This window comes from Eschrichtius robustus, chromosome 7 (assembly GCF_028021215.1).
Source record: "Eschrichtius robustus isolate mEscRob2 chromosome 7, mEscRob2.pri, whole genome shotgun sequence".
Classification (NCBI taxonomy): Eukaryota; Metazoa; Chordata; class Mammalia; order Artiodactyla; family Eschrichtiidae; genus Eschrichtius; species Eschrichtius robustus.
This window is the reverse complement of record NC_090830.1, coordinates 114,499,611-114,527,412: the sequence shown is the minus strand read 5'-3', so window position 1 is coordinate 114,527,412 and position 27,802 is coordinate 114,499,611. Positions and strand designations below refer to the sequence as shown.

The 27,802-nt window shown below is 54.1% G+C and overlaps 1 protein-coding gene across 1 annotated transcript; it reads left to right on the top strand.

Annotated features, from left to right (window-relative positions):
• Window positions 1-2,721: 2,721 nt before the first annotated feature.
• ITPRIP (inositol 1,4,5-trisphosphate receptor interacting protein) lies at window positions 2,722-27,203 on the top strand. Its single transcript, XM_068548513.1, has 2 exons — window positions 2,722-2,810; window positions 23,374-27,203. The coding sequence occupies exon 2, from the start codon at window positions 23,387-23,389 to the stop codon at window positions 25,055-25,057; it is 1,671 nt and encodes a 556-aa protein (XP_068404614.1). The 5' UTR covers window positions 2,722-2,810; window positions 23,374-23,386; the 3' UTR covers window positions 25,058-27,203.
• The last annotated feature ends 599 nt before the right edge of the window (window positions 27,204-27,802 follow it).

Genomic DNA, 27,802 nt, shown 5'->3' with positions numbered 1-27,802 from the left:
GTGCTATGTTCTATCATTCTGTCTCTGTAATTATGTTGAAGGTAACTATTTTATAGTCTTTTTCAAATTGTTCTACTGCCTCAAGTTCTTAAGGGGCTAATCTCCTGTTTATTACTGATCCAGTCCCGCATGTGGTTCATTTCCTAGTTGGGTTTATAATTCTTATTATAAACTCATCTCCAGTGGAAGTTGTTTTATCTGTTAGAGATCAGAAAAAACAACTGTGTTTTGCATTTGCTTCTGACAGGACTGAGGGGATTCATCACTTTGGAACCAGCTTTTATATTCTTTCTTGACTTCAGGATTCCCTGGACACATGTGTAATATAGATTGGGACCTCACACCTAAGCATGACAGAGGCAGACTAGTGGTTTCAGTTTTTATAGCACACATTTTTTAATTCATTCAGAGCCCCACAGACAAACCACAGACTTCCTTGCTGTGGCACTCCTAAGATCCTTCCCAGGGTGTCAGCTTTAGGCAGGGGTCTCAAGTCCAGATCTCTGCTTTTCTAGAACACAAGGCTTGAGTGGGTACCAACCCCAGTCCTCAGCCATTTGTATTTATATTCATGTCAAATACCCCTATTTGCCTCTGAGTTCCTTCTTCCTGTCTCACACCTAGCTATCCCCCTTTCTTTCTTTCAATTGTTGACTTTTTTTTTTTCAGCATTTCTGTGTTCAGCAGAGGTTCCCTGAATTCCCTTCATGTTCCCAGAAGTTGAATCTTTGTACTTTCCTGTCTTTTAAAAACCCTTTCTAGAATAAGCACAGGGTGCTATGGAAACTACATGGTGGGGGGGTGTCTAAATCAGGCGTGCGGGTTCAAGGAAGACCTCCTAGGGGAGAAATCACCTATTCGGAGACCTTAAGACTGAGCACACATTAGCCAGGCAAAGAAAAAGTGTGTGTGCATCAGGGGTGACAGGTTGGACGAAGAGGTGGGGTGAAGGTTGCAGGCAGAAGATAGAGCCCATGTGAACATCCAAGGGGGGAAAACAAACCTCATATCACATTCTGAGAAGCACAAGTTCCAAGAACTACAAGAAGTTTGGTGTGGAAAATGGAACGAGATACGTGCTTGGTGAGATAAGTAGGGGCCAGTTCATGAACAGCCATGGGCCTGGTTAGGACAGTGGACCTTGTGCTGAGAACAGAGTGGAGCTGAAGCTGACCATCAGGTCACGGAGGGTGAAATCACCAGGTCTGAAAGAAAAACAAAGGTAATAGATGTTGCTTGTATAAGCAAACATACACAGCCAGACAGAAAATGCTGAAACAGCTTTGCACACAGGACAATCCCAGAGGGCATTCAAGCATGAACCTTGGCGTTCCACCACACATAACCCTGACTTCTTACCCCAAGGATTACAAGGCATGCTTAGTGGTGCTCAGTTCAGGGTCCCCACCTCCCAGGAATTTCCCCCACCTCCTTTGGGGTAGGTGGGTGAATACCCCACCTATCCAACTAGCAGACGTTTTGGAAATACATAGCCCTTTCAAGAATGTTTGCCCAGATCACCCTATTCCCCACCCCTCCCCACCAGCCCCCAAAACTCTGCCGTAACTGTCCCTGATGTAAGGAAAGAGCTGCGAGCAGCAGCAGAAGCTTGAAAACAAGAGTAACCTGGGCCAAGGGCCAGGGGGTCTATTTTTAGAACTTGTTCTCATTGCCTGTTTATCTTTCAGACTCAGCCTAATGTCTTCCAGGCGACTGTTAAAGCTATTTGGCTGGCTTGCTGAGGAGAGGAAGAAGGTGATCTAAAACCAAACAGCAGTGGCAATGGTGATAATCATTCGGACAGTGTGTTCTCATAATTTCCCCCAATGTACCCTCAATGCCGTTTGATTCCCGCAAAGCCACTTACGTAGGATTATTCAAGCCCTTCCCAGCCACTTTTACTGGCTGTGGAATTTGGGCAGGTCACAAAAAGAAGATAATAGGTTATGGATTTCATAACCCATCAAGTATGACCGGGTGCTGCTGTCCCTCCTGGCCTGTTCCTCGCATCTTAAATAGGGGTCTAACATCCCAACTGTAAACAGGCTTCAGACAGTAAAGCGCCCTCTACAGACAAAAGCATTTAGTCATGACTCTCCTTTGTGCCCGGTTACTCAGGAAAAGACGATGCATTCATTTATCATAGCATTTGGTGAGTTATTTTACTCCACTCAAGCGGCAAAAGAGAAAAGGGCCGGCGTTGGGTCTCGATTTATATTTCCCTCCAGAGGACAAAATAGGTGGCCCCTGGAATTCCACAGCTTGTAAAACGCGCCGCGGAAAACGCTAGTAGGCGTGCTGGAACTTAACCCCTTCCTTTCCGCCGGCCCAGAACGACTTTTAAGGGCGTCTTCCCCTGACTCCCTGTCCATTCGCCCCAGATTACTCCAGTAGCCAGATTCCGTCTCGCCCGATCACCTTCCAGTTCTGCTGTCCCCTCTGGAGTTTCTGGGGTGGTCGATGGGCAGACCGCCCTGGCGGACCCTGGGTCCAGCCCCTCCTAACCCTCATGGTCCACCTTAAGGAGCCTCCGCGGCCGGGAGTAGAGGCGGGTGTTTTGTTCTTATAAGGAGGAAAAGTTTCTTTGACATCCAGGAAATGAGTAAGTCTGAAGCCCTTTAGAGCCTGTTGATGGGGGCCAGAAGGCGGGAGCCGGCCGGGGTATCGCCGTCCCCGTCCCTCTAATTGCCGGGCCGGACGCTCAGCCGCAGCCGCCGCCAGACAGCGGATTCGGGGCTCCCGGGACCCGCGAGCGCAGCCGGGGCTCGCGCGGTCTCTCCGGAGCCGGGGAGCGGCGACCAAAGCTGAACGTAAGTATCGGGCCCGCGGCCGCGAGGCTCTGCGTCCTCCCCGGGCATCTCGAGTGCTGGAAGGAAGAAGAGGGACCAGGCGGAGCTGCGCCGGAGATGGAGGAGGATTGGAGCGGGGTGCCCGCCCGGCCCTCCCGGGTCTGGGCTGACTTGGGGAACCCGGTTACGGCGCCCGAGCAAAAGCGGGGGTGCTGTCCTCTCCCTCCTCGCGCCGCGCGGGGTCCTGCGTCCCAGCCTCTCCGCTCGGGCCTCTCCCGGGCCGCGGAGACCCCAGTGGGCGCTTCATTGCAGCCCCGCGCGGCTGGCAGCTCCTGCTCCGCGCGGACCGAGCCGCGGTGCCGGAAGCGGGACCAAGTTGCTGTTTCTACCGCCCCGAAGATCCGTTACTTTCGACCTTGCGAGCAGAGTGCGAGAGCTGAAAGAGTGGTCGAGTCGTCCTGCTCCTTCGCTCCCTTCGCTCCTTCTTTCCCTTCCTGGAAGGAGGGAGTAGGTGTGAAGCCTGTTTTTTTCTCGGTTTAAGGTAGTGAAGCTATGAGGTTGCTGGGGCCGATTAAAGCCCCCGCCGCTTCCTCTTTCGGGCCTATTAGTGGAGGAGACCCCACGCCGTGCGGAACTTTCTCTTGCGGCTGCAGCTAGTCTGCCACCTGACCTCTGATAGCATCCCAGACCCCTTCCCAGAGTTTCCAACTTCCTGGCTGCTGGGTTGGAGGGACTCAGACGCCCCAGGGCTGGGCTTCTTCCCATTCAGAATGCTCTTTCTCTTTAGAAACAAAACTGCTGCCTCCCAGGAAGGGAAAATATTTTACTGAACCTCTCAGGGACCACGCTTTGCCTTTTGCTCCTCTGACTGGTTTGAGAACCACCCCTCCCTCCCTCCCCCGCCCCCCCCCCCCAAAAAAAAAAAAAAAAACTAGAAGAGTACCAGCCACTGGTGGATCCTGGACCCTATCCTTTTGGATCTAAGTCGGTTTCAGAGTCCTGTTCTTTTTTCCTTTGTTCCTCTTTTGGATTTGACCCAGGCCCCTTCCCTTTTACAAACCAGTTCTACCCCGGAGAGGCTGCCAGGTAAAGCAAATCTGTGCTGGGTGCAGTCACAGGTCCAAGTCAGCCTGGAAAATGGCCTGGTAGACAGGTAGAATTGCTGCCGAATAACGTAATAGGCTGTGCTTTTGAATCCTCATCCCAGCCTACGTGCCTAAGTGGCTTTCATTGTTTGCTAATTCGCTGTGTGCTGCTGCTCCTGGCCATCCTGCCCTCATAGTTTCCACTGTGGGTAACCATGAAGTGGTTAGACCGACTCTCCAATGGGAAGGCTTTTGTTCAAGTGCCATCCTCTAGCTCCGTAATTTTCAAAGATGCAGCAGTTTCAAGCTCCAGCTTTCGGGTGGCAAGGATCTGAACTTTTATCCTCATGCCATCAGCCCAGAAGTTGCCACCTTACCAAGAACGCCTCCTGGCTCCTGCAGCGCCCATGAGGGAAACAAAGACGAGGGTGTGTGGGTGAACTTTTTATCTGAGGGCAAGAAAGGGGAGGAACTTCTGGTAGAGACCTCTGGCAAGATTGTCCACCTGAGAAGGTATCATCTGGGAGGAACCTGGTTTTGTATTTTTTCCTTCTTGGACTACCTGGGGTCAATAAAGAGAAAGAAGATGGGGGATTCTGTCTGAGGGAGAGGGTGCACATCTGGGAGGGGGTCTGGAGTACACAGCCCTGTTCCCGCTTGTCCGCAGGAGAGAGGATGGAATGCCATGGAGGGTCTGGAAGGGGCTTCTTGTGAGGGAGAAGGGAATGAACTGGCAATATTTCCCCCAGGTTTGAGAAGCCTAGGGGGACTTGGCTCTGGCCTTCAGGAATCTCCAACATTGTCACTTGAGAAGAGGAGACTTGCTCTTTCTGGCCTCAGAGACTCACTGGGTGGGAGAAGCAGGAGACAGATCTTACTTACTTAGAAGTAAGGGGGAACTTGCCGACAACTAGAGCTCCTCAGTAGGTAAAGCGCTGCCATCACTGTCAGCAGACAGGTGGCCATCAACAATTACGAAGGAGAAGGTCCCTTCAGAGTCAAGACACTGTGGCTCCATGTTTGGAGTGCAGAGTCCCCTCAATAGGAGGGCAGCCCCTGGGGGATCCTGGGGAAGGCTTTACCCCACGAGTGTCCTAAGGGAGGGGCAAGTGCTCCAGGTATGCTGGGCACCTGAGGAGCAGAACCGTACTTGGGGCTGGGGCTAATCTCGTCTTGCTGCGGAGGGGGACATAGCCATGAGAGTGCCGAGAGCTGATAATAATAACCTCCAAGGCTGCTGCAAGCCTCTTCCATCCTTTGCATGAATTAGAATAAGGTGCTTCCTCTTGGCAAGAGGATGGCACCCTGGTGCCATTGAGAAAAAGGGGCCTCATCTGGGTGGACAGAGCCAAGGCACATAGCTGGGCAAGCAGCATGAGAGCTGGATTCATCCTCACCACCCCGCAGCCGGGTGTTCTTGAGCAGTGTACCACCCATACAACTGTACACAGCAGCCCTGATAACCAACAATTAGTGAGGGCTTAACATTTGCCAGGCTTTTTTTTTTTTTCCCAAAACCACTTTGTCTGTATTAACTCATTTAATCTTCTCAGTAGCCCAGTGACATAGGTATTGGTATCCCCATTTTATAGTCAAGGAAACAAAGGCACAGAGAAGTAAAGTATTCAGAATGTTCCAGTCACTGAGCATTCACGGAGCAAGAAGCAGGTTAAGCTTCAAAAGCTAGTTTGGTTGGGGGGCCCTCATGAAAAAGAGAGAAGGGCGGTTGCTCCTTTTCTTTGTCAAAGGAAGTAATACCTGCTCTCAGCTCAGATGGAAAAAGACGTAAAACTCACACGGCAGCCAAAAGAAAGGAAAGAAATAGGCAGGCCTGGCCTCGGGGGCTGATGGGGTGGCCTGGCCCAAGCCTCAGATGGCTTTCCTTCTTAATCGCTAAGCAGTGTGAGGTCGCAAATCCAGTTTGGGGCCTGGCATGAGGGTGGTGCGTAAGTGCTGCCTGGGCGTGGTGCAGAGGAGAGGCACCACACAGGGCCCCTGACCTAGGCAGAGAACGCCTGCCGGAGTGGACGATGGGAGAAGTATCTGAACACGCTGTCCTGACACTTCTAAGCCCCACAGGCCCCATCCCTGTCCAGTGCTGTTCACGTGCAAACGCCCTTCCCAAGCTCGTCCAGGAAGACTTTCCAAAACTCCATTTCACAGCTCCATATGTATGGTCATTTATTTTTCACACTATACATTTCAGCACCTAATTAGGTGCAACAGAGCGTTTTACTACGTACTGTCTGTAGACAGTATTTTAAACAAAATAGGCTTCTCAGCTAATGGGAAAGTCACGATGTCTCCTGGAAAGGGTCGGCTGGTGCCTAGCTGATTTCCCAGAAGGGTGGTGTTTACCTGCATCATGTCACCTGTCTCAGAATCTGGCTCTTAGCTGTGCCCTCTAGAAACCCCATCTCCACAATTTTCAGAACGGTTTGGACTTGGGCTACTGAGTCATCTCAAGAGAGCTCCCCGAAGTGAGTGTACAAATAAAATTGCTAGTGTATTAACTTGCTAGGAGACTTTGTGACTATCGTGCAGCCTGAATGATACCTGCTTCTTGCGTCCTGGGCAAGGCACATGGGAAACCAAAGATCAGAAGGCAGCTTCTGCTTGGCAAAGCTGGATTCAGATCAGGGGAGGGAGAGGGCAGGGGGAGTGGTGGTCCAATAGCATGGGCTCTGTTCACTTCTGTGGCCTCTCACCAGTGGAGAGATACCTGCCAGGTAGACTAGCGCTCCTGTATGCTGTGTGTATCTCCTTGGCCAGTCCCTCAAAGCCAGTGTACTGGTAGGATTTCTCCCTGTCCTCTTTCATAATTTAGCGGTTTTTATTTTATTTACTTATTTCATTTAGTGCTTTCTAAGCATTAGCTCCCAACTACATTGAGTTGCATTTGCATAAGTTAAATAACTACTATAATATTTCAGGGTTGTAGGTTCAGGCCACAGGGGTAAATGCTGCACTCAAATCAAGGGGGTGGTCAGGTGACCTGGATGGGTCAACAAGAAGTCAAGCAGAACAAAGAAACGTGGTCCCTAGTCAACACGGATGCTCAAGGAAGTGGAAGGCCCAGGACTGGCCACTTACTGCAGCCCCTGTGTGAGCATGGGCATGGTGAAGCAGTCCTAAGTGCTTGCTTTGGCTGCCTTAGCCACCTGGCCTGCCCAGCTGGCCTCTTTGGATTTAAAGGGCTCTCCTTGGTCTCTGTCCAGGCCCCCTCATGGCTCATCTTTAGAAAGCCACAGCCTCCAGGTGCCGCAGAGCCAAGGAGGTATGACTCACATGGGCTTTGGAGTAGGGAAGGCTTGGGTTCAGTCCTGGCTCCACTGCTCAGGAGCTGGGCGTTCTCAGGAGTTGGGCAAGTGCGTTGACTACTCCAAGCCTCAGCTCTGTCATCGGTAAAATGTGGATAACCCCTCATAGGGCCTGCTTATAAAACACTGAGCACAGTGCCTGGTGCAGACCAGTATCTGGCTAGTATGAGCTCTTAAAGACAGTAGAGGTCAATGGAGGGTCTGCATTCTCTGCCAGATTGGGACCCTCACTTCCCCCATTAGTGCCACTGCTCCCTCCTCTGAGGTCTGGGCAAAGGGCAAGGCCACAGGGACCCAGATTATCCCAGATGGTGAGAAGGAGATCATTGGTGCCCTTGCGTGGGGTTCATTCAGAGCTGAGGATAAAGCTGCCCAACCCAACCTTTTGACTGACACTTGGAGAGGGAAAGTCAGGTTTGAGGCATGGCCTAAACAGGCATCCAGAGGGGAGAGAAGGGTGAGAACGTTTTCTGGGACAAGAAGAGGATCATTTGGTTGTGCCCCAGAGGTGTATAGGATCCTCCTGAGCAGTTTGGGACCTGTGACGTTTTCCTGTAGAAGGCATATCCCCCTCCATCCACGTGGCCTACCCCATGACATCAGCGGAATGGAAGTACCTCACAGGTGACATCACTGTTGCCCAAGGCAACACCTCCACCTTAAGTCAGACGGGGGGGAACAGGAACCACCCAACTGTAAGACACGTTGACGGGAAGGAGCTCAGAAGGCATTACATCCGCAGGTGTGTTTCTTAGAGGATGGGCCAGGGGAAGAGGGCGGGGCTGCAGGCCACAGGTCTGAGCTATGAGCCAGTTGGCGGAAGGTCTTCGGGCCTTGGATTTGCCCCGAGGGAGCAGAGCACAGCTGTCAGCATGCTATCTTGTTTAGTTCTCTGAACTGCAACTGGGAGCAAAATGCATGACTCCTAAGGGGCTTCTGGTGGCTTCCATGGCTCTGGGTCTCCCTTCTACCGCCTGAATCAATCCATGAAGGGGGTAGGGCAAGAGCAGGCCAGAGCAGTGATGGGGAGATCAGAAAAGTGGCTTTCCCTTCTTCACCGACCCCTCCCCTCCCCCAAAGGAAAGTGAGAAACAAGGCTGCCCATGTCCTTCCTGTGGGGGCTGACTTAAGAGAGAACCTTCATTCATTGATGGAGCGCGTATGTACTTATTGTGCACCTACGATGTGCCAGGGCCCTCGCTGGGGCTCCTGTGGCCTCACAGAGCTTTCCGATCGAATGCGCACAGAGGAGGAATGTCCGGAATCCACTGCCCCAGGAGTAGGTACCAGCTGGAAATAGAAGCAAGGTCTCAGAGTTCACCTCTCACCCAGCTCTGGCATTCCCTGTGGAATTCTAGGTGAGCTAAATGAGACCTGTGGAATCCCTTCCCCCACCCCCCAGCAGTTTATGCCAGAATTTGAGGGTGTTTGAGATGTACCAGAGATTTGGTGAGTCGTGTTAGAGAGGACAGCCATGTTCACAGTGTCCTGCCTAAGGACAGAATGCCACAAAGTCTGAGTGTCAAAGGTGAGAACACAACAGGCAGACCACCAACCCCAGGTCCCCTCCTGCTCTGTGATATTGACAGACAGGGCTCAGTTTCCCTGTCTGTTTAATGGGGACAGTAATGGCCAGTACCAGGTCATATTCAGAGCACTTTGAGATCCTCTGATGGAAGTCCCAAGAAAAAAATTCAAAGCCCACAAAGTTTAAGTGGCTCACTTCCAGGTGAATAACACAGTGAGGCACTCTGCTGCCCAGGAGGAGGGGCTCCGCTTGAAGGTCTCCTGGACTTTCTCCCTCCAGGTTATTTCCCTGCAGCAGATGCAGGAGAGCCTCCTACCAACCTGCATCAAACCAAAGGGAGGGCGTTGTCATCATTTTGGCCCTGCTGGTTGGTGCAAAGCCACGTGCTCATAACAAACTGTTCTCCTGGGAGCCTGTTTCAATAGCCTTCTTAGTAGCAGTCAGGGGACCTGCCTGGAGTTTATGAAAAGGTCCTTTGTTTGCTGAGACTTTGTTTCAGAGTCACTGAGGAGGCAGGCATGCCTGGGCTGGAAGGGAAGAGAGTGGGGATGCCTGGGCCCCGCCCCCGTGTGCTGCCCCGGAGGCCCCCATGCATCATGCCTCTTCCTCCTGATGCCTCACCCCCAAACCCACCACCCAGGGTTAGAAGAGACCTCACTCCGTTTTGCTAACCCACTGCAGAGGAGGCTTCCCCAGAAAAAGCCATCTCCGATATCCCAGGCCACGCTCCCAGAATCTCTGGGTGGAAGGAACATCATAGGTTCATTAAGTCTGACTCCCTGCTTCATGCCCATATTTCACCTAAATTGTCACCTGCTTTTCCCTAAACAGTGCAGGGAAGGAAAGCCCACAGGTGCATGACTGATGTTTCACAGGTCACTGAGCAACATGGTGTCATGGGAAGATTGGAGGCTTGAAAGTTGGGCAGTCCTGGGTTCAAATCCTGTCTCTGTGATGTTGAATGGATGGCCTCCCCTCTCTGTGCTTGTTTCCTTATGAGGATAGTGACTCCTTCAGAGGTTTATTGTGAGGATGATATAGCAATGTAAAGCATTTTGCACAATGATTAAATCTCAATAAATGCAGTGCATTGGTTGCTATTTACTAAACCCTCCCCTGGGTGTCAGGGCCATGCGGCTCGTCTGGTATTCTCCAGAAAGGGGGAGTTGCTCGTCACTCTACCAAGGGTTGCTCCTCTGCTTCTTCTCTTACCTGATTTGCATCAAACCCTGTCATCCGCCATTTATCATCCATTTCTAGAAGGCTCTCAAGCGAGGAGGTGGGTGTCAAGGAGAGACGCATCTGGGGGTCAGATAACTTGTGTCAGAGTTCATTCCTGGGTCATTATTGTGGTCAGCGCTGGTGGTGAATCAGTCAGCCTGCAATTAGCTGAAGGCTGTCCAGACCTAAAGTGGCTGTGGTCTGTCTCCAGGGGTGTGCCTGGGTTTTTGCTCACATTTCCCGAGTCGCTTACCACTGTTAGTGCTTTGCTTTGCTTTTCTAACGGCAGGGTGCCTCCCAGGAAAAAAACTTAGAAGTTACTTCATCCGGGATGCCCTACTCCATTCCCATCTCAAATTCCTGCTCCTGGGAGTAAAGGCAGTGAGGTTCTTTTCCCAGTCCTGACTTCATTCATTCATTCATTCATTCATTCAGCAAGCATCCATGGAGCGCCTGCACCTTTAATGCCAGGCATCAGAGACCAACACCCGTTTCTCCTTGTAGGTTCAGTGGAGGAGCTTTCAGTGTCGCTGCCAGATGGGCAGGAGGGAGCTGTGAACTTCCCAGGTGCCAGACTTCCTGCTCTCCCTCTGTGGCAGCCCCTGGGGGCCTTTAGAAGAAAACAGGGAGGTAGAGGAGACAACTTCACCCTGTCCCCAGGCTTCTGGAGTTGCTGCAGGGATACAGGCCACCCCCCTCTGCCCAGAGGAGTCCCTAAGATGCACCCGGCAGGATTTAACAAATCAAAACGGAGACCTGGCCTTGTCACCAATACCATTGCCAATAACAATGTCCTTTACAGAGCACGACCATGTGACTGCTATGCCATGAAGTAGGTGCTATTGTCACAGCAAGTGGGAGAACCAGGATTCAAAGCCGGGCCTCTGATTCCAGAGTTTGGCCCCTTTGCTGCTAAGCCTCTACAAAGCGTTAAGCTCTTCTGAACTGAAGAGCTTTGAGCTATTTCTTTCTGGGCGGCCTTGGGACGGGAGTACAACATGTCCAGGTGAACTCAGCAGTGTCAGTGGCTGCTTGCACCCTACACCAGACTGAGCTGTGTGTTGGTTCTGGGACACCTACTGTGTGCCGTGTGCAGCCTCGAGCAGAAGCCAGGACAGAGCGTGGGCATCCTCCCAACCGCATCATCACTCCATCCCTGTGGCTGGAAAACCATGTGGTTGTGGGTCGTTGTTTTGTGTAATTCACAGGGAGGGTGACTGTGTTCATAGATGATTCTGGGGGTCGTTTTTCTAACAGTTCCTGGCCTCACAGCCTAGGCCCCCAGCTTCCCTTGGTGGAGGAGGACTGGTTTGCTCTGACGACTGATGCAGCCCTGGTGAGGGAGGACAGGCAGACTGGCTGCTCTGTTTTGAGCCCAGGTCCCTGCAGCAGAGAGCACAGTCAAGAGGCCAGACACAACTCTTAAGTTTTTTACAGCTGTGTTGGCCTCCCTCTTGCCTTTGTGTCTCTTGCTGTTCCCCTTTATTAGGATGAAAGGCGTCTTTAGATCTTTGCAGTCACAGAGCATGACTTGTGTGTGTGTGTGTGTGTGCGTGCGTGTGTGTGTGTGTGTGTGTGTGTGTGTGCGCGCAGGAGGCCCAGAGCACTTCCCTTCCTCCCCATCTCTCTCCCCCTCTCCCAGCCCAGCTGGGGCCCAGGCATTGTGTCAGGTACACCCAGGCCTCAGGGACCAGGGTGGGAACGCGGCCTGGGACTTCACCGTGTAGGGGCCAGCATCCCTCTAAGCCAGAACGTGAGTAACTGGAGTAAGAGGCGCTGGGTGGGGAGGGAGGGAGTGGGGGACCTGACTGTCTGTGGCCACAGAAAAGCCACCGGGGCCCATCCCCCCACGCCCATGCCGGAGAGGCCAGGGCTCACAGGGGAGGGGGCTGCTGGACTGTGACAGGCTATTTGATCCCATCCATCCCAGCTCTGAGACAGGGGAGCGGGTTGCCGAGCAAGGGCCTTGTCTTCCCTTTGTTGTCCTTCGTGTTTACTCTCTGCTTCCTGCTCCACCCCCTCAAGTCTCCTCCCCTAAGCCTGTGTGTTTGCCAGCGGCGGCGTCCAGAGCCGGCTTCCCGCGCCCCCTGCTGCAGACTTCCCTCCCTGCCCCATGGCAAAAGTGGGGTTTGTCCTGAGTATTTGCTGCTGTGCTTGGAGGCCTGGGGTGTAGAAAACACAAGGTGAAGGGAGAGACAGCGGACAAGTTTGGGAGCCCTGGCCTGGCTGCCCTGAGGTGGGTGTTCCTGTTCCCTCTGGGCAGCCGCTCTTGTGAGTGAGATGGGGCCCATGGGCAGAGAGGAACTCGTGAGACACACTAGTTCAAGCCAATCCAGCGTCTGACAGTCATGAGGGCTGCTTCGCTGTGGGAAATGGTTAGCCCTGAGCTCCTGTTGTTAAAATGCACCCTGTGATTTCAGGTCTAGAAACCTGATGAGGGAATTGGGGGTCAAGGGAGGCCCTTGGGTGCACGCTTGCTGTAGGAAATGCATCCTTCCTAAGAACGGAGACGTTTATAGAGGCTGTCTTTAGAAAGCGGGTGTCTCCCATGTGCAACGTGTGAGCTGCTGGGCCCCCAAGGTCGCCCGCCCTGTCCTTAGCACACTAAGCAGGCAGCCCTGCATTTGGTCTCTGCCAGGCGCTCTGCAGAGTGTCAAGGCAAACAGGCCCACCTTGACCCAAGAGGAGCCCAACCAAGGAAGGCAGTGGGATAAGACCAGATCTCAGGCAAGCAGCTCGCTGTTATGAAAGAGTAGCCCGGGGTCCACCGGAGAGGCAGCAGGGTCTGGAGCCTTGGGCCTGGCATGGTGTCTGGCTCCTCTGCTCTCTTCCTACATGTGTGACCTTGAGCAATTGCTCAACCTCTCATCGCCTTGGGCTCCTGCCTGGGAAATGGGGCTGCTACACAGGTGAAATGAGCTAAGAATAGAGGCTTGAGGAGCAAGTGTTTGTTGGGTTCCTGCTAGGGGCGCATCTATGGAGACACCACCTACACAAGGCACCAGACACCAGCCTGCACTCGGAGGGGCTTAATAAATAGGCCATCTCCCTCCCCTTATTCTTCTATCCCTTTCAAGAAAGAAGGATTTGTCTCAGAAGTTGGGGGAGGGAGGGATCTGGAAGAATCTTGGAAGTGGTTTCTGAAATGGGCTGGCCGTGAGGACCATTGGGTAGGCTTAGGCATGGACATTGCAGGGAATGGTGGGAAAGTAAGCCTAGGAGGTGTTCAGAGGACAGTAGATAATCTGAAGTGGCCCGGGCAGGAGGGAAGCGACCTGAGAGGTCCCCTGAGGCTGGTTGAGATCAGGCCCTGAACATCAGACTGAACTAAAGCTCAGACCTGTGTCTCATGGGCACAAGAACTCCCTGAAGTGGGGCAGGGAGACCTCCAGGGCCAGGGCTACCTGAGGTGTCTGGGAATTAGGGAGAGCTTAGAGGAGCTGATTCCAAAGGACCACACCGGGCCAGAAGGGAGAGTCCCATTGGTGTGGAAGCCCCAGGCTTTGGTGCACAGCGATGGCTGCGGCAGCTGGGGAGGTTGGAGGTGCCCAGTAGAAATGGGAATGTCAGTGGCCAAACTGGGAGGGGAGGGGGGTGCATTGTGCTTTGAGACTGCATTGGCCTCCTGGGGCTGCCATAACCAAAGACCACAAACGCGGTGCTTAAAACAACAGGAATCTACTATCTCATAGCTCGGGAGGCCAAAAGCCTGAAATCAGGGTACTTGAAGGACCACACTCCCTCCAAATGCTCTAAGGAAGAATCCTCTCTTGCCTCTCCCAGCTTCCTGTGGCTCCAGACCTTCCTGGGCTGTGGAGTATCACCCCAACCTCTGCCTCTGTCTTCCATCACCTTCTCCTCTTTGTCTGTTTTCTCCTTTTCTGTCTCTTTATAAGGACACTTGTCATTGAATTTAGGGTAATCCAGAACTGTCTCATCTCAAGAGCCTTCATTTAACTACATCCGTAAAGATCCTTCTTCCAAATAAAGTCCCATTCACAGGGTCCAGGTATTAGCACATGGACTTGTCTTTTTGAGGGCTGCCATTCGACCCACTGCAGTGACTGCCGGAGGAGCCCTGGGGAATATGGATGAGAGGGGGGAGGTGTGGGCCCTGACTCAGGGCTGCCAGGGGAGCCTTTCCTTATCTCTGTGACCTGCAGGCCTCCTTGTCATCCCTTAGCCTCTGAGACCCCAGGCCGCAGTCTGTCTGTCTGTCCTAAGATGCTGTGATTTTCCATGACTCCCTGTGGGTCAGGGCCTCTGCTATGGGGAAGTCAGGCAGCATGGCTTGGAGGAAGGATGCCCTGTCCTTCCTGGGAGATTGATGGCTTCCCTGCCTTTTCCATCCCTTGCCCACTAAGGGACATGCATGGGCTATGACAGAGGAGCGGAAACAGGAAGGATGTGGGCTCTCCCACCCACGTGGCTGGAGTCCAGTCCACTGTCCTTCCTGCACCTGGGCTGGCTGGCTGCATGACCCCAGTCCAGAGGATGGGTTTGGCATCCTGGTGACTTTTTGGAAACGCCTCCCTCTTCCGAGAGTGGGCCTCGAGGAAACTTCACACTTTGGCAGGTGTGACTGGGCATCCTCTGTGAGTCTGGCCAGTGTGGCCACGTGCGGTGACAGCAGAGCTCACGTCAGTGGAAAGGCCACTCTCCTCTCAGTGTGCACTTTCCCACGGGCCCATCAGTAGGTCCACCTCTCTGGCATGGGGGCGGGGTCTCTGCTCTTCCCTTCATTCTGCCCTGCTCCCCAACCTCCATCAAGGCCCAGTCTCGACCCTTGGGGTTTCCCAGGTTAGGGAGGGCTGGCGGGGGTCCAGCTCTCAGTCCTGGGGACCACAGGCCTTGGTCTGTAATCTGAGTGCTGCTGAGTGCACACCCATTAGGCCACACGGTCTCTCTCTTTCCTTCTAGTCCCTAGAGAGGCTGTGGGGAAGGCACGCATAAGCCCCTAGCCCAAGCTGGTTAGGGTTATTCTGAGGGTGGCCGCTAGGGCCGACTGGGAGACACTGGGATAGAGTCAGCCCTGGACTTGGGGTGAAAAGTTGAGCCAGGCGGGTATTCTGGGGAGTCCTGGATGCAGAGGTGCTAGCAGGTGGTGGTATGAGGGGGAAGAGTGAGGAGAGCCCCGGGGTCACGGGCCGCCTTGAGGGATGCTTGGTGGGGAGTGGGGGGCAGCAGTGGGCAGGGAGAGGAGGCGTGTGAGGGGCAGCAGACTCTGGGTGGCCCACTGACATATTTTATTTGGCTCACATGGGTTTTAAAGAATTTTTGAAAGAGTAGAAGACATTGTAAAATTGGGATTTTGATAAAATCCAGATTTCTGGCTTCTCTTGGGGGAAACAAAAAAGATTATGCCATTTTGGGTGCATAGAACCCCAGTACGGTAGTTCCCCCTAGAGAAGGGCTGTTCGGCCCAGTTGTCTGGCATCGGCAGCCAAGCTCATCTGTAGTGGGGAAGTGTCCCCTCTCCACGCCCCTACTCCAGGCATGTCTCCCACCTCCACTCCTGCCCCCAGGAAGGGGAAAGGACATAAGGGAAGGGGCCCAGTGGCCCTGAGGGTGGCAGGTCCCAGGAAGGTGACACAGGCTGGAGGCCAAGACAGAGGTCCTGCCCAGTGGGAGGGGTGGGAGGTGATGGAGGTGGTCACTGCAAAGACACTGAGGAGCGGCGGCCCTGGGGGCCCAGAACCGCACCCTTTCTACCCACTTGCTCAATTAATTTTTGTTGGTCCTCTTCCTTCCTCTTTCCTCACTTCCTTTCCTTGCGCGCCCCTCCCTCTGCCCACGCCTGAGGCCTGCCAGCGTCCCGCTCCCACCCCCAGTTCTGCTCAGCCCCCCTCCCCTCCCCCCTAAACTGCCTCCCCCATCACTGTGTGGGATGCAGACGAAGAGAGTGGCTCTCTGGCCTTGCCCCTGCTGGGCTTTCCTCCTCTCCAGCAGGGAAGCCCCATCCTGTAAGGGTGGCAGGCAGTGGCTGCAGAGCTGCCCTTCTGGAACCATCTGTGCTGAGTGAGTCTGTCCCCTGGGTCCTGAGGCGACGAGGAAGGAGTGTGTGGAGACCCATCACTCGCACAGCCGGCCGTCTCCTCCCAAGTATGGGATAAGCCAACTCCCACTGACACACTGGGCGCCTGCAGGTGTCCAGCCTCATGCCTGGCGCCTGGAGGGGGGCCCTTGCTGGCACCATAGGTGGGAAGGAAGGGACCCATGGGTAAACCAACGCAGTAGACAGCAGGAAGGCGGCCTGACCCGCAGGAGTTTGGAGAAGGGCAGGTTCCCTGGAGGAGGGGTCCCTGAGCTGGCCCTGAACGGCGGGTGCTATTGAACAGCAGGAAAGCTGGTCAGACTCCAGCATGCGGCCTGGGCTCTGCCAGAGAGAAGCAGAGAAGCGTGGAATCGGGGATGAGACAGGCGGGACCACAGGAGGAGCGCCTCACAGGGCTCAGACGGACTGCTCCTGGCGCCCACACTCCAAGCCAACACTCAGGGTCAAACTCTGTGCTCTGCATTCAACCTCTCTTTTCTTTTTTCTTTTCTTTCTTTTTTTTTTTTTTTGTCTGTGTGGCATGTGGGATCTTAGTTCCCCAACCAGGGATTGAAACCACGCCCCCTGCGTTAAAAGCACCGAGTCTTAACTCCTGGACCGCCAGGAAGTCCCCTCAATCTCTCTTTTCTTACAGTCCTGTTTCTCCAAGGCCTGAGAAACTTGAGGGACAGTCAACCTGATGATTTTGGTGGTCGCCACTGGCAGTGATGCCAGGGAGGTGGCAGGGCTCACTCAGTTTCCCATCAGCCCCTGGGGGATGGAGGTGGAGCAGAGAGAGGGGGCAGACTCCGTCCCATACTGCGGTCCAGGGAATCTCAGAGCCCACCCAGTGAACCTCCCTGACCATCAGTCTCTTCACAAGGTAGGGGTGTTGCAACTCCCTAACTGGTGTTCTGAAAATAAATGACAAAACACACGCAGAGTAATTAGCTTCCTATCAGCTGTTATGTAAACATCACCATCTTCCACTAATCCTCTCCTGTCTGTGAGGGTCCACAGGGTGATGTCCAGCCTGCCTGGACCACTTCCACCTTCACCCATCTCTCAGTCAAGTGTGTCTCCTCGTTACGCCTCGGTAGAATGGGGCTTAGATTAGTACCACTCTAAACTCTGACTTTCTTAAATGTGTGGATTTATTTCCCCCAAACAACATGTATGTCATTAGCCAGGACTGTGAAACTCCAGCACAAGGCCAAGCACACAGGAGGGGTTCAGCCCAAACTTATCAACGGTTTGGGTCTCCCTTAGCCCCTTCTTTCTCAGGAGGCCCAGAACCTAAGCAATGGGAAAGGGACTCAAGTCACCCAACGGGGCCTGGGCTACAAGTGCCCTCCCCTGCCATCAGCCCACCTCCTTATTCCATTTCGTAAGGACACATCAGCTCTCCTTTCGGCTCTGAAGATGACGCCAGGGCCTGAGCTACTTTTGCTGTGGTAATTAGCAGAGCTAATTGCATCTGACAGGCTGGGTGTGGGGCAAACCCTTGGCGAGCTCCAGGATCTGGGCTGCAGTGTCACTGGAGCCCCACCCTCCTCCTCCCTGGAGGCCTGCCTAGTTTGGGAAGGGGTGGTTCGCAAGCTGGAGTGGGCATTAGAACCACTTGGAGGTGCTGGCCCCGCCCCTGGAATTTCTGATCAGCAGGTCTGGGATAGCACCTGAAAATTTGCTCGTCTAACAAGTCCCCAGGTGATATTGGTGATGCTGAACCGCGACCACATTTGGAGAACCACTGTCCCAGGGGGCTGCTGGGAAAGGCGCCCCCGCTGCTGAGGCCACTGTCAGCCAGCCCTGGGAGGGGGCTGGTGGGTGACAGGGCAGAGGGGTGTTGATGAACATGTTGTGGGGCTGGACACAGGCTCCTGCTATTCTCAGTTTGTTGTAAGAATTGTCTGGAAGGAAGGGGCATGGTGGACGTGGAGCCAAGCAGATGGGCACAGGGAAGGTCTACAGACAAGGAGGGGCCCCAAAAAGAACGGCAATGAAACCCTCTCTGCGATGTTATAGCCTATTGCTCATTCTGTCCTGTGAGGGTACTTGGTGGTCGTCTGCCTCCCAAATGGATTGTGGCGTCTCTACTACTGAGGATCATGGCACACTCATCTTTGTGGGCCCTGTAGCACCCAGCATGTTCCTTGCACACTGTAGGTGCTCTGTAAACATAACACAGTGGAAAGAACTTGAGCTTTGGCGGAGGCAGTCAGAGCAGGCTTTCTCAGCCCAGCTTTGCCTTTTCTAGTTGTGGGGCTAGAAAATTACTTCTCCTGGGCTATGGTTAACCCACCTGTGAAACAGGAGTGACACCCACCACCTAGAAGGTTACAGGGCTCGCTGTGTGCAGTGCCCAGCACATCCTAGTGAGGGCTTGATAAATGTTAGTGTATCACTATTAGCCAACTCTTTTTTTTTTTTTTTTTTCCGGCCGCGCTGTGTGGCATGTGGGATTTTAGTTCCCTGACCAGGGATGGAATGTGTGCCCTCTGCATTGAGAGCACAGGGTCTTAACCACTGGACCGCCAGAGAAGTCCCACTATTAGCCAGCTCTCAGTGGCATTTATTGGATTAAGCTGTGGTGGGTGTGCTATAGGGGTCTGCGGGCCGTGGGAATGAGGGACCCACGGAAGGGAGGGGCCATCTTGGATTTCTTCCCCAGGGTCTGGGGCTTCCGGCCAAGCTCAGAGTAAGGGCCTGAGTAACCCATTGGTCTGGTCCCACCACCTGCAGCCCTTTGCCCCAGCCCCTGCTGCCCCCGTGACCCTGGCCCTTTGCCAGGCTAAGTTTAGCCGTGACTTGCATGGGCCGCTACGCTCTGTGGGCCGGGGCAGGGGTGGAGAGGAACTCAGCAGGTTTCCTGCCTGCTTCCGGGCAAGCAGACCAACAAAAGCCCTCCAAGTGGCCCAGGTTTATTTTCAAAGCCAAACCCAACTGGATGTCTCAGACTACATGTATGGGGCAGCCTTGTGGAGGTGAGAGCTTTGGGCCAAGGCAGAGGTGGACATACTTGAAATTGGGGGAAAGGGGCCCTTTGGTGAGTAGTGTGTGTGTGTGTGTGTGTGCGCGCGTGTGTGTGTGTACGCGTGCATGCATGTATCCACGGTTTTGTGAGAGGCTCTCAGCTACTGTCCTGTCTCTGTGGTCTCCAAAAGTCCAAACATCCAGATTCTCTCCCCTCATTCTTCTGACCCCCGCAGCCCCTAGGGCAGTGTTCTCGTGACTTGGTTTGGGGAGGGGAAGTAGTGGAGGCTTCTAACCCAGCCCCACCTCGTGGGCACTGAGCAGCCACCGCCCTGTTCACCATCACTTCGGTGCCGCAGGCAGAGCCAGCCTGCGCGGAGGGTACCAGGAGCAAAATGACAGCTGGGATCCCATCCCATCCATGGGAGGGTGGAGGTGGTTTAAGCTGGGAGTGAGTCAGAGAGAACTCCACCTCCAGGAGGATCCAAGGCTCTCCCCATTTGCTCGGGGGCAGGGTGGAAGGAGTGGCGTGCCAAGGAAGAGCAATCCGAGGGGAATATTTTGTGCTTTCAGAGCACTTTTGAGCACGTGTTCCTCCATGCCCATGGGAGTTGGGCAGGGCTGGTGTGCTTGACAGTTGAGAAAATAGGCCCATGGAGGCCAAGGGGGAAGGAGCTGGTATTGTAAGGTGCTGTCCCCATGCCGGGCACTGTGCTCAGCACCTGAGATGGATGGTCTCGCTTAACCTCCCCTTCCTATGAAGGAGGGCCTGCTGTGAGCGCCATCTCACAGGTACAGCAGTGGAGCCCCAGGGAACCCAAGTGACTCACCCAAGACCCCTCAGCAAGGAGCAGTCACGGTTCAAACCTGGGCCTGTCTGCTTCTACAGCCTGGGCTCCTTCCTGTTTCCGTTGTGCTCCTGTTGAGTCTTGATTGTAACCTTGCTGTTGCCAGTGTTCCTGTGGCTGCCTGCTTCCTGCCCGAGTCCCTTATAGGGGCATCTGTGTGGCCCACTGCATCGCAAACCCCTGCAGGCAAGTTCATCTGCTATTCCCATCCCATCACAGCTACCCTTTTATAAGAAAACTTGCTCAGGGGCAAGCATTTTGCTGAGTGCTTTCTATGCATTATCTCCTTTACAACAGCAGGTATAATTATTCCCATTTTACAGATGACGAGACTGAGGTTCTGAGAAGTTGAATGATTTGTCCAAGGTCACATATCCAGTAGGTACACATGCTGGGTGCTAAGTCGGTCCGTCTCCTCCAGAGTCCATCCTCTTAGCCCCTCATGCACTGTGTCAATTGTTCCAGTTGGTTAGGAGTTTTGAAACTTGCCTGCCCCAGTACAGCCCATCATCTTCCAGCAGACATGAGGACATATACAGGTAGCCCTGTGGAAGCTGTTGGAGAGGAGGAGGACTTCCCAGTCACAGGACTTGGTGATGGCACCCCTCCCCAGCTGGTAGCATCCTACCCTGAGTTGGAGTGGAAACTGACCTCTGGAATCAGGTGCTGCCAAAGACTTTTGCTGTGACTTGTCAGGGCCCGCTGTGCCCAACTGTGGCTGCCTACAGTACAGAGGCCCGGAAGGGCCTCAAAACCCCCAAATTATCTCCTAACTGGCTGCCGCCTAGTATTCTACTATTAGTACTCCACACCTTTATCCTAAAACTCTGATCCCCGTTTATCAGCCGGCCTTACAGTTTTATCTTGGACCACCCTGGCCAAACTTTCCACTGATGTTTCTCTAACGTAGAATTCGGGGCTGACCTGTTTCTGCAATTATCCAGCAAGCTGCTTCTTGTCTTGGGGAAGAGAAGCTGGCTGGCTGCCCCCGTTCTTTTTCCTCACCCCACCTCCCTTCCACTCTGAGACTTCCTCCACTTTCTCCTGTCCTCCATTTCCTCCTCAAGTAGAAATACCTAAGTGCTTCAGAGTTCACCTCTGAGGCCTGAACGTGTCTGCACACTGAACTCTGCTGCTGCTGGACCTCCCTCCTTCCTGCCAAGTCTTTTGGTTCCTACTGATAGGGTGGAATCACATCTGAGCAGCAGGCTTTGCCCAAGTGTGGCAACTCAGGCCGTCTATTGGGTTGGCCAGAGAGTTCGTTCCGGTTTTTCCGTAACATCGGAAAAACCTGAACAAACTTTCTGGCCAAACCAATACATCCTGGCACTGCTGAGTAGAACCTGCAGAGGTGCTCTTACCTAATGACAGATACCTGCCTCTTGGCACCATTGGGGTAAGAACCAGAACAGGTGGCTTTCAGGGTGCGAATTCAAGGTCAGGGAATGGGGTGTATTGGCATGTATTGGGGAGGCACGGGGGCGGGGCTCTTGGTTCTCCAACAATGACCTCCTTTGGCCATTTGCTCTCCTAGCTGAGGTCCCCGGCAAGAAGCAAGTGGGGCAAATGTGGAAAAGGCCAATTGTTACTTCCCAAGATTCCAGCCAGGGAGAAGAGGGTATAATATAAGACTTACCATGTGAGTCTGCTTCTCAGACTTTAATATGGATGGTATTAAAATGCAGATTCTGGTTCAATAGGTCTGGGGTGGGGCAGAGATTCTGCACTTTTTTTTTTTTTATAAATTTATTTTATTTATTTATCTATCTATTTTGGCTGCGTTGGGTCTTTGTTGCTGCGCGCTGGCTTTCTCTAGTTGTGGCGAGCAGGGGCTACTCTTTGTTGCAGTGAGCGGGCTTCTCATTGCGGTGGCTTCCCTTGTTGCGGAGCACGGGCTCTAGGCACACGGGCTTCAGTAGTTGTGGCATGTGGGCTCAGTAGTTTTGGCACACAGACCCTAGAGCGCAGGCTCAATAGTTGTGGTGCACGGGCTTAGTTGCTCCACGGCATGTGGGATCTTCCCGGACCAGGGCTCGAACCTGTGTCCCCCTGCACTGGCAGGCGGAGTCTTAACCACTGCGCCACCAGGGAAGTCCCAAGATTCTGCACTTCTAACCAACTCCCAGAAGATGCTGCAGCTGCAGTCTGCATAGCAAGTACTGTGTTGTAAGAGGTTAGTCCTTCCCCAAAAGTCACCTGAAAGCTAAAAATCCATTTATCCTGGAGGAATGGTGTGTCTCCTTTCACAATTAAGTCAGACTTAAAGTTCAGATGACTCGTGAGAGGAAAGCCAATGATTCAGTCACTCTGGTTGTCTCCTAGACTGTTCTGGGGAAAGACCCAGGAGTAGCCAGGAGATCAATGTCTGAATTTGGGGTGGAGCCTTCCAGCTCGGAAGGAGAGGTTTACAGTGGGGAAAGATAAGGGCTCAAGACTGCTTCAGTTACTGTTCAATGAACGTATGCTGTGCACCATTCACCGTGCTGTGTAGGCAGTTTGCATGGATCAACACATCCATCAACACAATGACCCTCTGGGTGCTCTGGCTTTCCTTTTGTACACTAAGGAAACTGGGGCTCAGAGGGGTGAGTTAACATGCCCAAGGTCACACAGCTACCCACTGAGTGACAGGGCTGGCTTTGGAACCCAACCCTCCTGTTCTTAACCACTAGGCTATACTGTACTGAGGAAACAAGCATTCACTTGAAGGCATTCACTGGCAGGGGAGGAGGGGATGTCTTATACAGGACTATTTTGGTTTCAAGTGTTGGAAAACAACTCAAACTGACTTAAATAAAAAGGGAATGTATCGGGAGTTCTCTGGTGGCCTGGTGGGCTTTCACTGCCACCGCTCAGTTTCAATCCCTGGTCGGGGAACTGAGATCCCACAAGCCACGTGGTGCCACCAAAAAAAAAAAAAAAAAGAGAATGTATTGATTTATATGACTACAAAGTCCAGAGGTGATGGCTTCAGGCATAGCTGGGTCCAGGGCATATGCTTTCCTCCATGTTGGCATCTTTATCATCCCCTCTTTGAGGCAGCCAGAGAGCCACCAGCAGGTGTACTCCTGTTCCCTCGGCAACCCTAGGCAACAGGGTGAGTCTTTCTCCCCACTGGTCCCAACAAATCCTACCTCTGTCTCCCAGTGGCCAGCATAGGGTCATAAGCTCACCCTGAAACAACCCCTGTGGGTGGTGAGGAGGAGCATGAAATAGCCTTGCGCCTGGGTTACATGCTCACCCCTTAAGCAGGGGGTGGGTTCATCCCCACCCAGACCATAAGGACTGGGAGTAGAAAAGGTTTGGTTCCCAGGGAAAGTGGGGTGCTGCTACCAGAAAGAGCACTGTCTGGGCAGACCGAAACAGGTCCACCGCTGTGGTTGTGTTGCCAGGATCGCTGCTGTGGGACTTCGGGGTTCTTGTTCCCGAGGCTAGGCTGGGCGTGGGGATGGGGAAGAGCCGTAAGGCGTCCACCAGCTCGGCGGGGCGGAGGTCTGTGGGAGGGAACCACGAGGGAAGAAGCGGCACCGAGGGAAGCCCGGTGTGACCGTTGGCTTCTCTCTCCCTGTTCCCAGGAAAGCTGCAGCCATGGCGCTGGGGCTCTTCCGGGTGTGCCTGGTGGTGGTGACGGCCATCATCAATCACCCGCTGCTGTTCCCGCGAGAGAACGCCACGGTCCCCGAGAACGAGGAGGAGATCATCCGCCAGATGCAGGCGCACCAGGAGAAGCTGCAGCTGGAGCAGCTACGCCTGGAGGAGGAGGTGGCGCAGCTGGCGGCCGAGAAGGAGGCCGAGAAGGAGGCGCTGGAGCGCGTGGCGGAGGAGGGCCAGCAGCAGAACGAGAGCCGCGCCGCCTGGGACCTGTGGAGCACCCTCTGCATGATCCTCTTCCTGGTGATCGAGGTGTGGCGGCAGGACCACCAGGACGCGCCCTCGCCCGAGTGCCTGGGCGCCGACGAGGACGAGCTGCCCGGCCTGGAGGGCGCCCCCCTCCGGGGTCTCACCCTGCCCAACAAGGCCACGCTCGACCACTTTTACGAACGCTGCATCCGGGGGGCCCCGGCCGACGCCTCCCGCACCCGGGAGTTTGTGGAAGGCTTCGTGGATGATTTGCTGGAAGCCCTGAGGAGCCTGTGCAGCCGGGACACGGACATGGAGGTGGAGGACTTCATCGGCGTGGACAGCATGTACGAGAACTGGCAGGTGAACAAGCCGCTGCTGTGCGACCTCTTTGTGCCCTTCATGCCCCCCGAGCCCCACCGCTTCCACCCAGAGCTCTGGTGCTCCAGCCGCTCGGTGCCCTTGGATCGCCAGGGCTACGGCCAGATCAAGGTGGTCCGGGCCGACGAGGACACGCTGGGCTGTATCTGCGGCAAGACCAAACTCGGGGAAGACATGCTGTGTCTCCTCCACGGCAAGAACAACTTGGTGCGGCCAGGCAGTGAGGCGGAAGACCCGCTGTGCGTCGGAGACTCCCCATACCTGGACACGATGCGGGTCCTGAAGTGGTTCCAGACGGCCCTCACCAGAGCCTGGCACCGCATCAACCACAAGTACGAGTTCGACCTGGCCTTTGGCCAGCTGGACACCCCGGGGTCCCTCAAGATCAGGTTCCGCTCGGGGAAGTTCATGCCCTTCAACCTGATTCCTGTGATCCAGTATGATGACTCCGACCTGTACTTGGTCTCCCATCTTACCAGGGAGCCCTGTGGGGGGACCCCGCCATCCAGCACAGATTGGCTCCTGTCCTTCGCTGTCTATGAGCGCCACTTCCTTAGGATGACCTCGAAGGCGCTGCCCGAGGGCGCCTGCCACCTCAGCTGCTTGCAGATTGCCTCCTTCCTGCTCTCCAAACAGAGCCGCCTGACGGGCCCCAGCCGGCTCAGCAACTACCACCTGAAGACCGCCCTGCTGCACCTCCTGCTCTCCCGGCGGCCAGCCGCCTGGAAGGCTGAGCAGCTCGATGCTCGTCTGCACGAGCTGCTCTGCTTCCTGGAGAAGAGCCTGCTGGAGAAGAAGCTCCATCACTTTTTCATCGGCAACTGCAAGGTGCCCGAGGCCATGGGGCTCCCTGAGGCCGTACGCAGGGCTGAGCCTCTCAACCTCTTCCGGCCCTTCATCCTGCAACGACGTGTCTACCGGAAGACAGTGGACTCCTTCTATGAGATGCTCAAGAATGCCCCAGCGCTCATTAGCGAGTACTCCCTCCATATTCCCTCAGACCATGGCAGCCTGCCCTCAAAAGCTGTCATCTTGTAGAGCATCCACGACCCAGAGGGCCAGGACACAAGGCATCCAACGTGTCCACACACTTGGGGGCATGTGCAGGCCCTGTCCTGGGAAAATGACAGGCTTTATAGGGCGCCGTGGCTCAGCCTGCCGGGGCAGCCAGACCCTATAGCACAGAGGAAACGGAATTCCAAGCCAAAGCTGGTTTGCTTTCATGCCATTGGGACTTGCTGGTGAAGCTGTTGTCTGGGTTTGGGGACTGATCCTTTGCAGCTTACTTTTGGATCACCACCAATGGCCAAGATGATGACAGAACTCTATGGACGCTGAGTTACAGACAATGCAAACATCGATTTGGGTGTGATTCTTTTTACATCCCAGGTCCAGTCTTTACTTGAATATCAACAAAAGATCTACAGGAATGCTAACAGGGACCCGTGTTAAGACCTTGCACCCTTGCACTCCAGTAACCCTTGACCCCAGGCATCTGCAACCAAGCAGTGGGCACCAGTGTGGGAATTTGCAGTGTTCCATCCACAGCCTGCACAGTAGGGGTCCCCACTGTGGCTGCCATTTTTATACTATTTGGAGAAAAGACCTAGAGAGATTCAAGGCCCCAGGTGGCTAATGTCTCTGTTACACAGAAGTGGGTACTTGGTGGCAGACAGAAGTTTAAGCTGGCTGTTGTTTCAGCTACACATCTCACTCAGGGTGCACCCCCTTTTCTCTGCCCCTTCTCCCAGGATGCTATGTCCTGAACCCTGTGGGTGCCACATACCATGCTGGGTACAAGCATGGTATGTGGGCCCCTCACCCTCGTTATTCTCTCCACAGCTGGTCTCTCTGGCCACCAGTATGTTGGGAGGTGGGGGACACTGAAGATAGACGATGAGAGAGAAAGAGGAGCACAGGGTCACTGGGGCAAAGGGCAGAGCCTGGTACCTGGGGTGCTGGGGTCTGGTTTGCAGTGTGGCCTCTGATGCCTAGTTCAGAGAAGGTCGTAGAGCTGAGAGGTGAGGGATGCTGTAGCCCTGAGTTTTCCTCAGGGTTCCAATCCTAGAGCAGGGCGTGCCTGGAAACAAGACTGCTGTGGAAACCCAGCTCCACATGCAGACCCCAAAATCCCCTTGGCTGTTCATTCCAGCGGGGCTCCCTCACTGCACAGAACCCTCCCTTCTGGATGGGCCTTCCTGGCCACACAGATGACCAACACCCTAAGAGCCTGACAGAGGCTTGGCTGACTGGGACACGTAAGGACAGACTACAAGCACAGCCCTCAGACCTCAGAGAGGCCACCTTGGCACTGCTGGGCTGTGGTCCCTGGGCAGGCACCAGAGCCTGCGGTCAGAGCTGGCCTCAGTCTCCAGGCCTGGTTCAGAGGGGCTGGGAAGCCACTCCCTCCTCCAATTATGGCTTCACTTGCCCTTTGGGGGCTCCTCTCTTGGCATTGCCTCGGTAACCTTTGCAGAGGGCCAAGGGGAAGCAAGAATGAGTGCTCCTTCCCCAGCACTCTCCTTCCATGGTTGAAGCTGGCCGTGCCTCCCAGACACGTACCCAATTCCTCAGGGGTGTCGGGCTCACCATGAACTGAAGAAAGGATCCTGTCTCTACCCCAGGAGTGCTCTCACCTGGCCTCGGAGTGTTCTAGGAGATGGACAGTTTGCCTGACAGGGTTAATTCACAGTAGGAGGCTCAGCTGTTATGGGGCATCGAAGCCCACAGGAAACTGTAGGAAGCTTCCTTCCATGTGAGCTGGGGTTAGACTGAGCAGCACCTGGGTCTGCCCCTCCCCAGGCCCACATGGTCTCCAACAGTAACCCCAAAGCCCCATTTCCAGTTTGGGGGAATTTCCTTATTTATTGTCACCCATGCCTTTCCTTTCCCATCCTCATCCTCATCTGATGTGCTTTGAGGAGACCCCAGCAACCAAGAACCAGCCTCCAGAAGCCAAGACCAAGCCTGAATCTCCCTCAGCTTCCCCTTTGCTTCCAGGAGAAAATTCACTGAAAAATTACCTTCTGGCCTCTTGTTTATACAGAGACAACAACTCAGCGGGGAAATGGGGATCTTTTATGCACCAAAGCTGCTTCTGAAGCAGAGGGCGGCGGGACTCTTGGTGTTTCATGCTGCCTTATTTATGTTAAAGGAAGAATTAAATTCTTGCAAGGAGTAGAAACTGGTCACAGTGTTTGTTTTTAACTTCAGGAAATCTGTGAGCTTCCCAGGGCAGAGCTGAGGAGGGGGTGGATTTCCTACTGACACGCGGAAGCTTTCACTCCCTTTTTATTCTTATGCTTTCAGGAAATTTAAAAAATAGCAAAACAGAATATTTCTGGCCCATCTTTGAGGCAGCCTGCAGAGTTCCAGAAAGGGCCTTTGAAAGCAGGCTATAGGGTGGATTCCAACACAAAACCTTACTTCACAGAGCTGATGTGTGCAAAGAATGTGGGCCCTGGGAGTAATGTGAAGCTTTTGGCTTGAAGGAAAGAGACTGTCTTTTAGACAGAAGAGTTCTAGACCTTTAGGGCACTTAGGCCTTTCCACTAAGGACAACTTTCTCCGAGGGATCTCTTTCCTTCCCGAGGATGCTTGACTTTACCCAGCATCTGCTTACTTGCTGTACCAAATGCCCCAGGACTTTTGCTGCACCTCTTGACAAGTGAAGTGAGCAGGGCTGGCCTGAAGCCACAAGGTCGGTTAGGTTGAACGAGGGCCCCTCTTCCTCAAAAGCCCCAGCCCCTCTCTCTGCCTTGTCAAAGCACAGCCTGGCAGTCC

What these genes read in the sequence shown, in the direction of transcription:
- ITPRIP (XM_068548513.1), top strand. Translation starts at nt 23,387, where the DNA reads ATGGCGCTGGGGCTCTTCCGGGTGTGCCTGGTGGTGGTGACGGCCATC.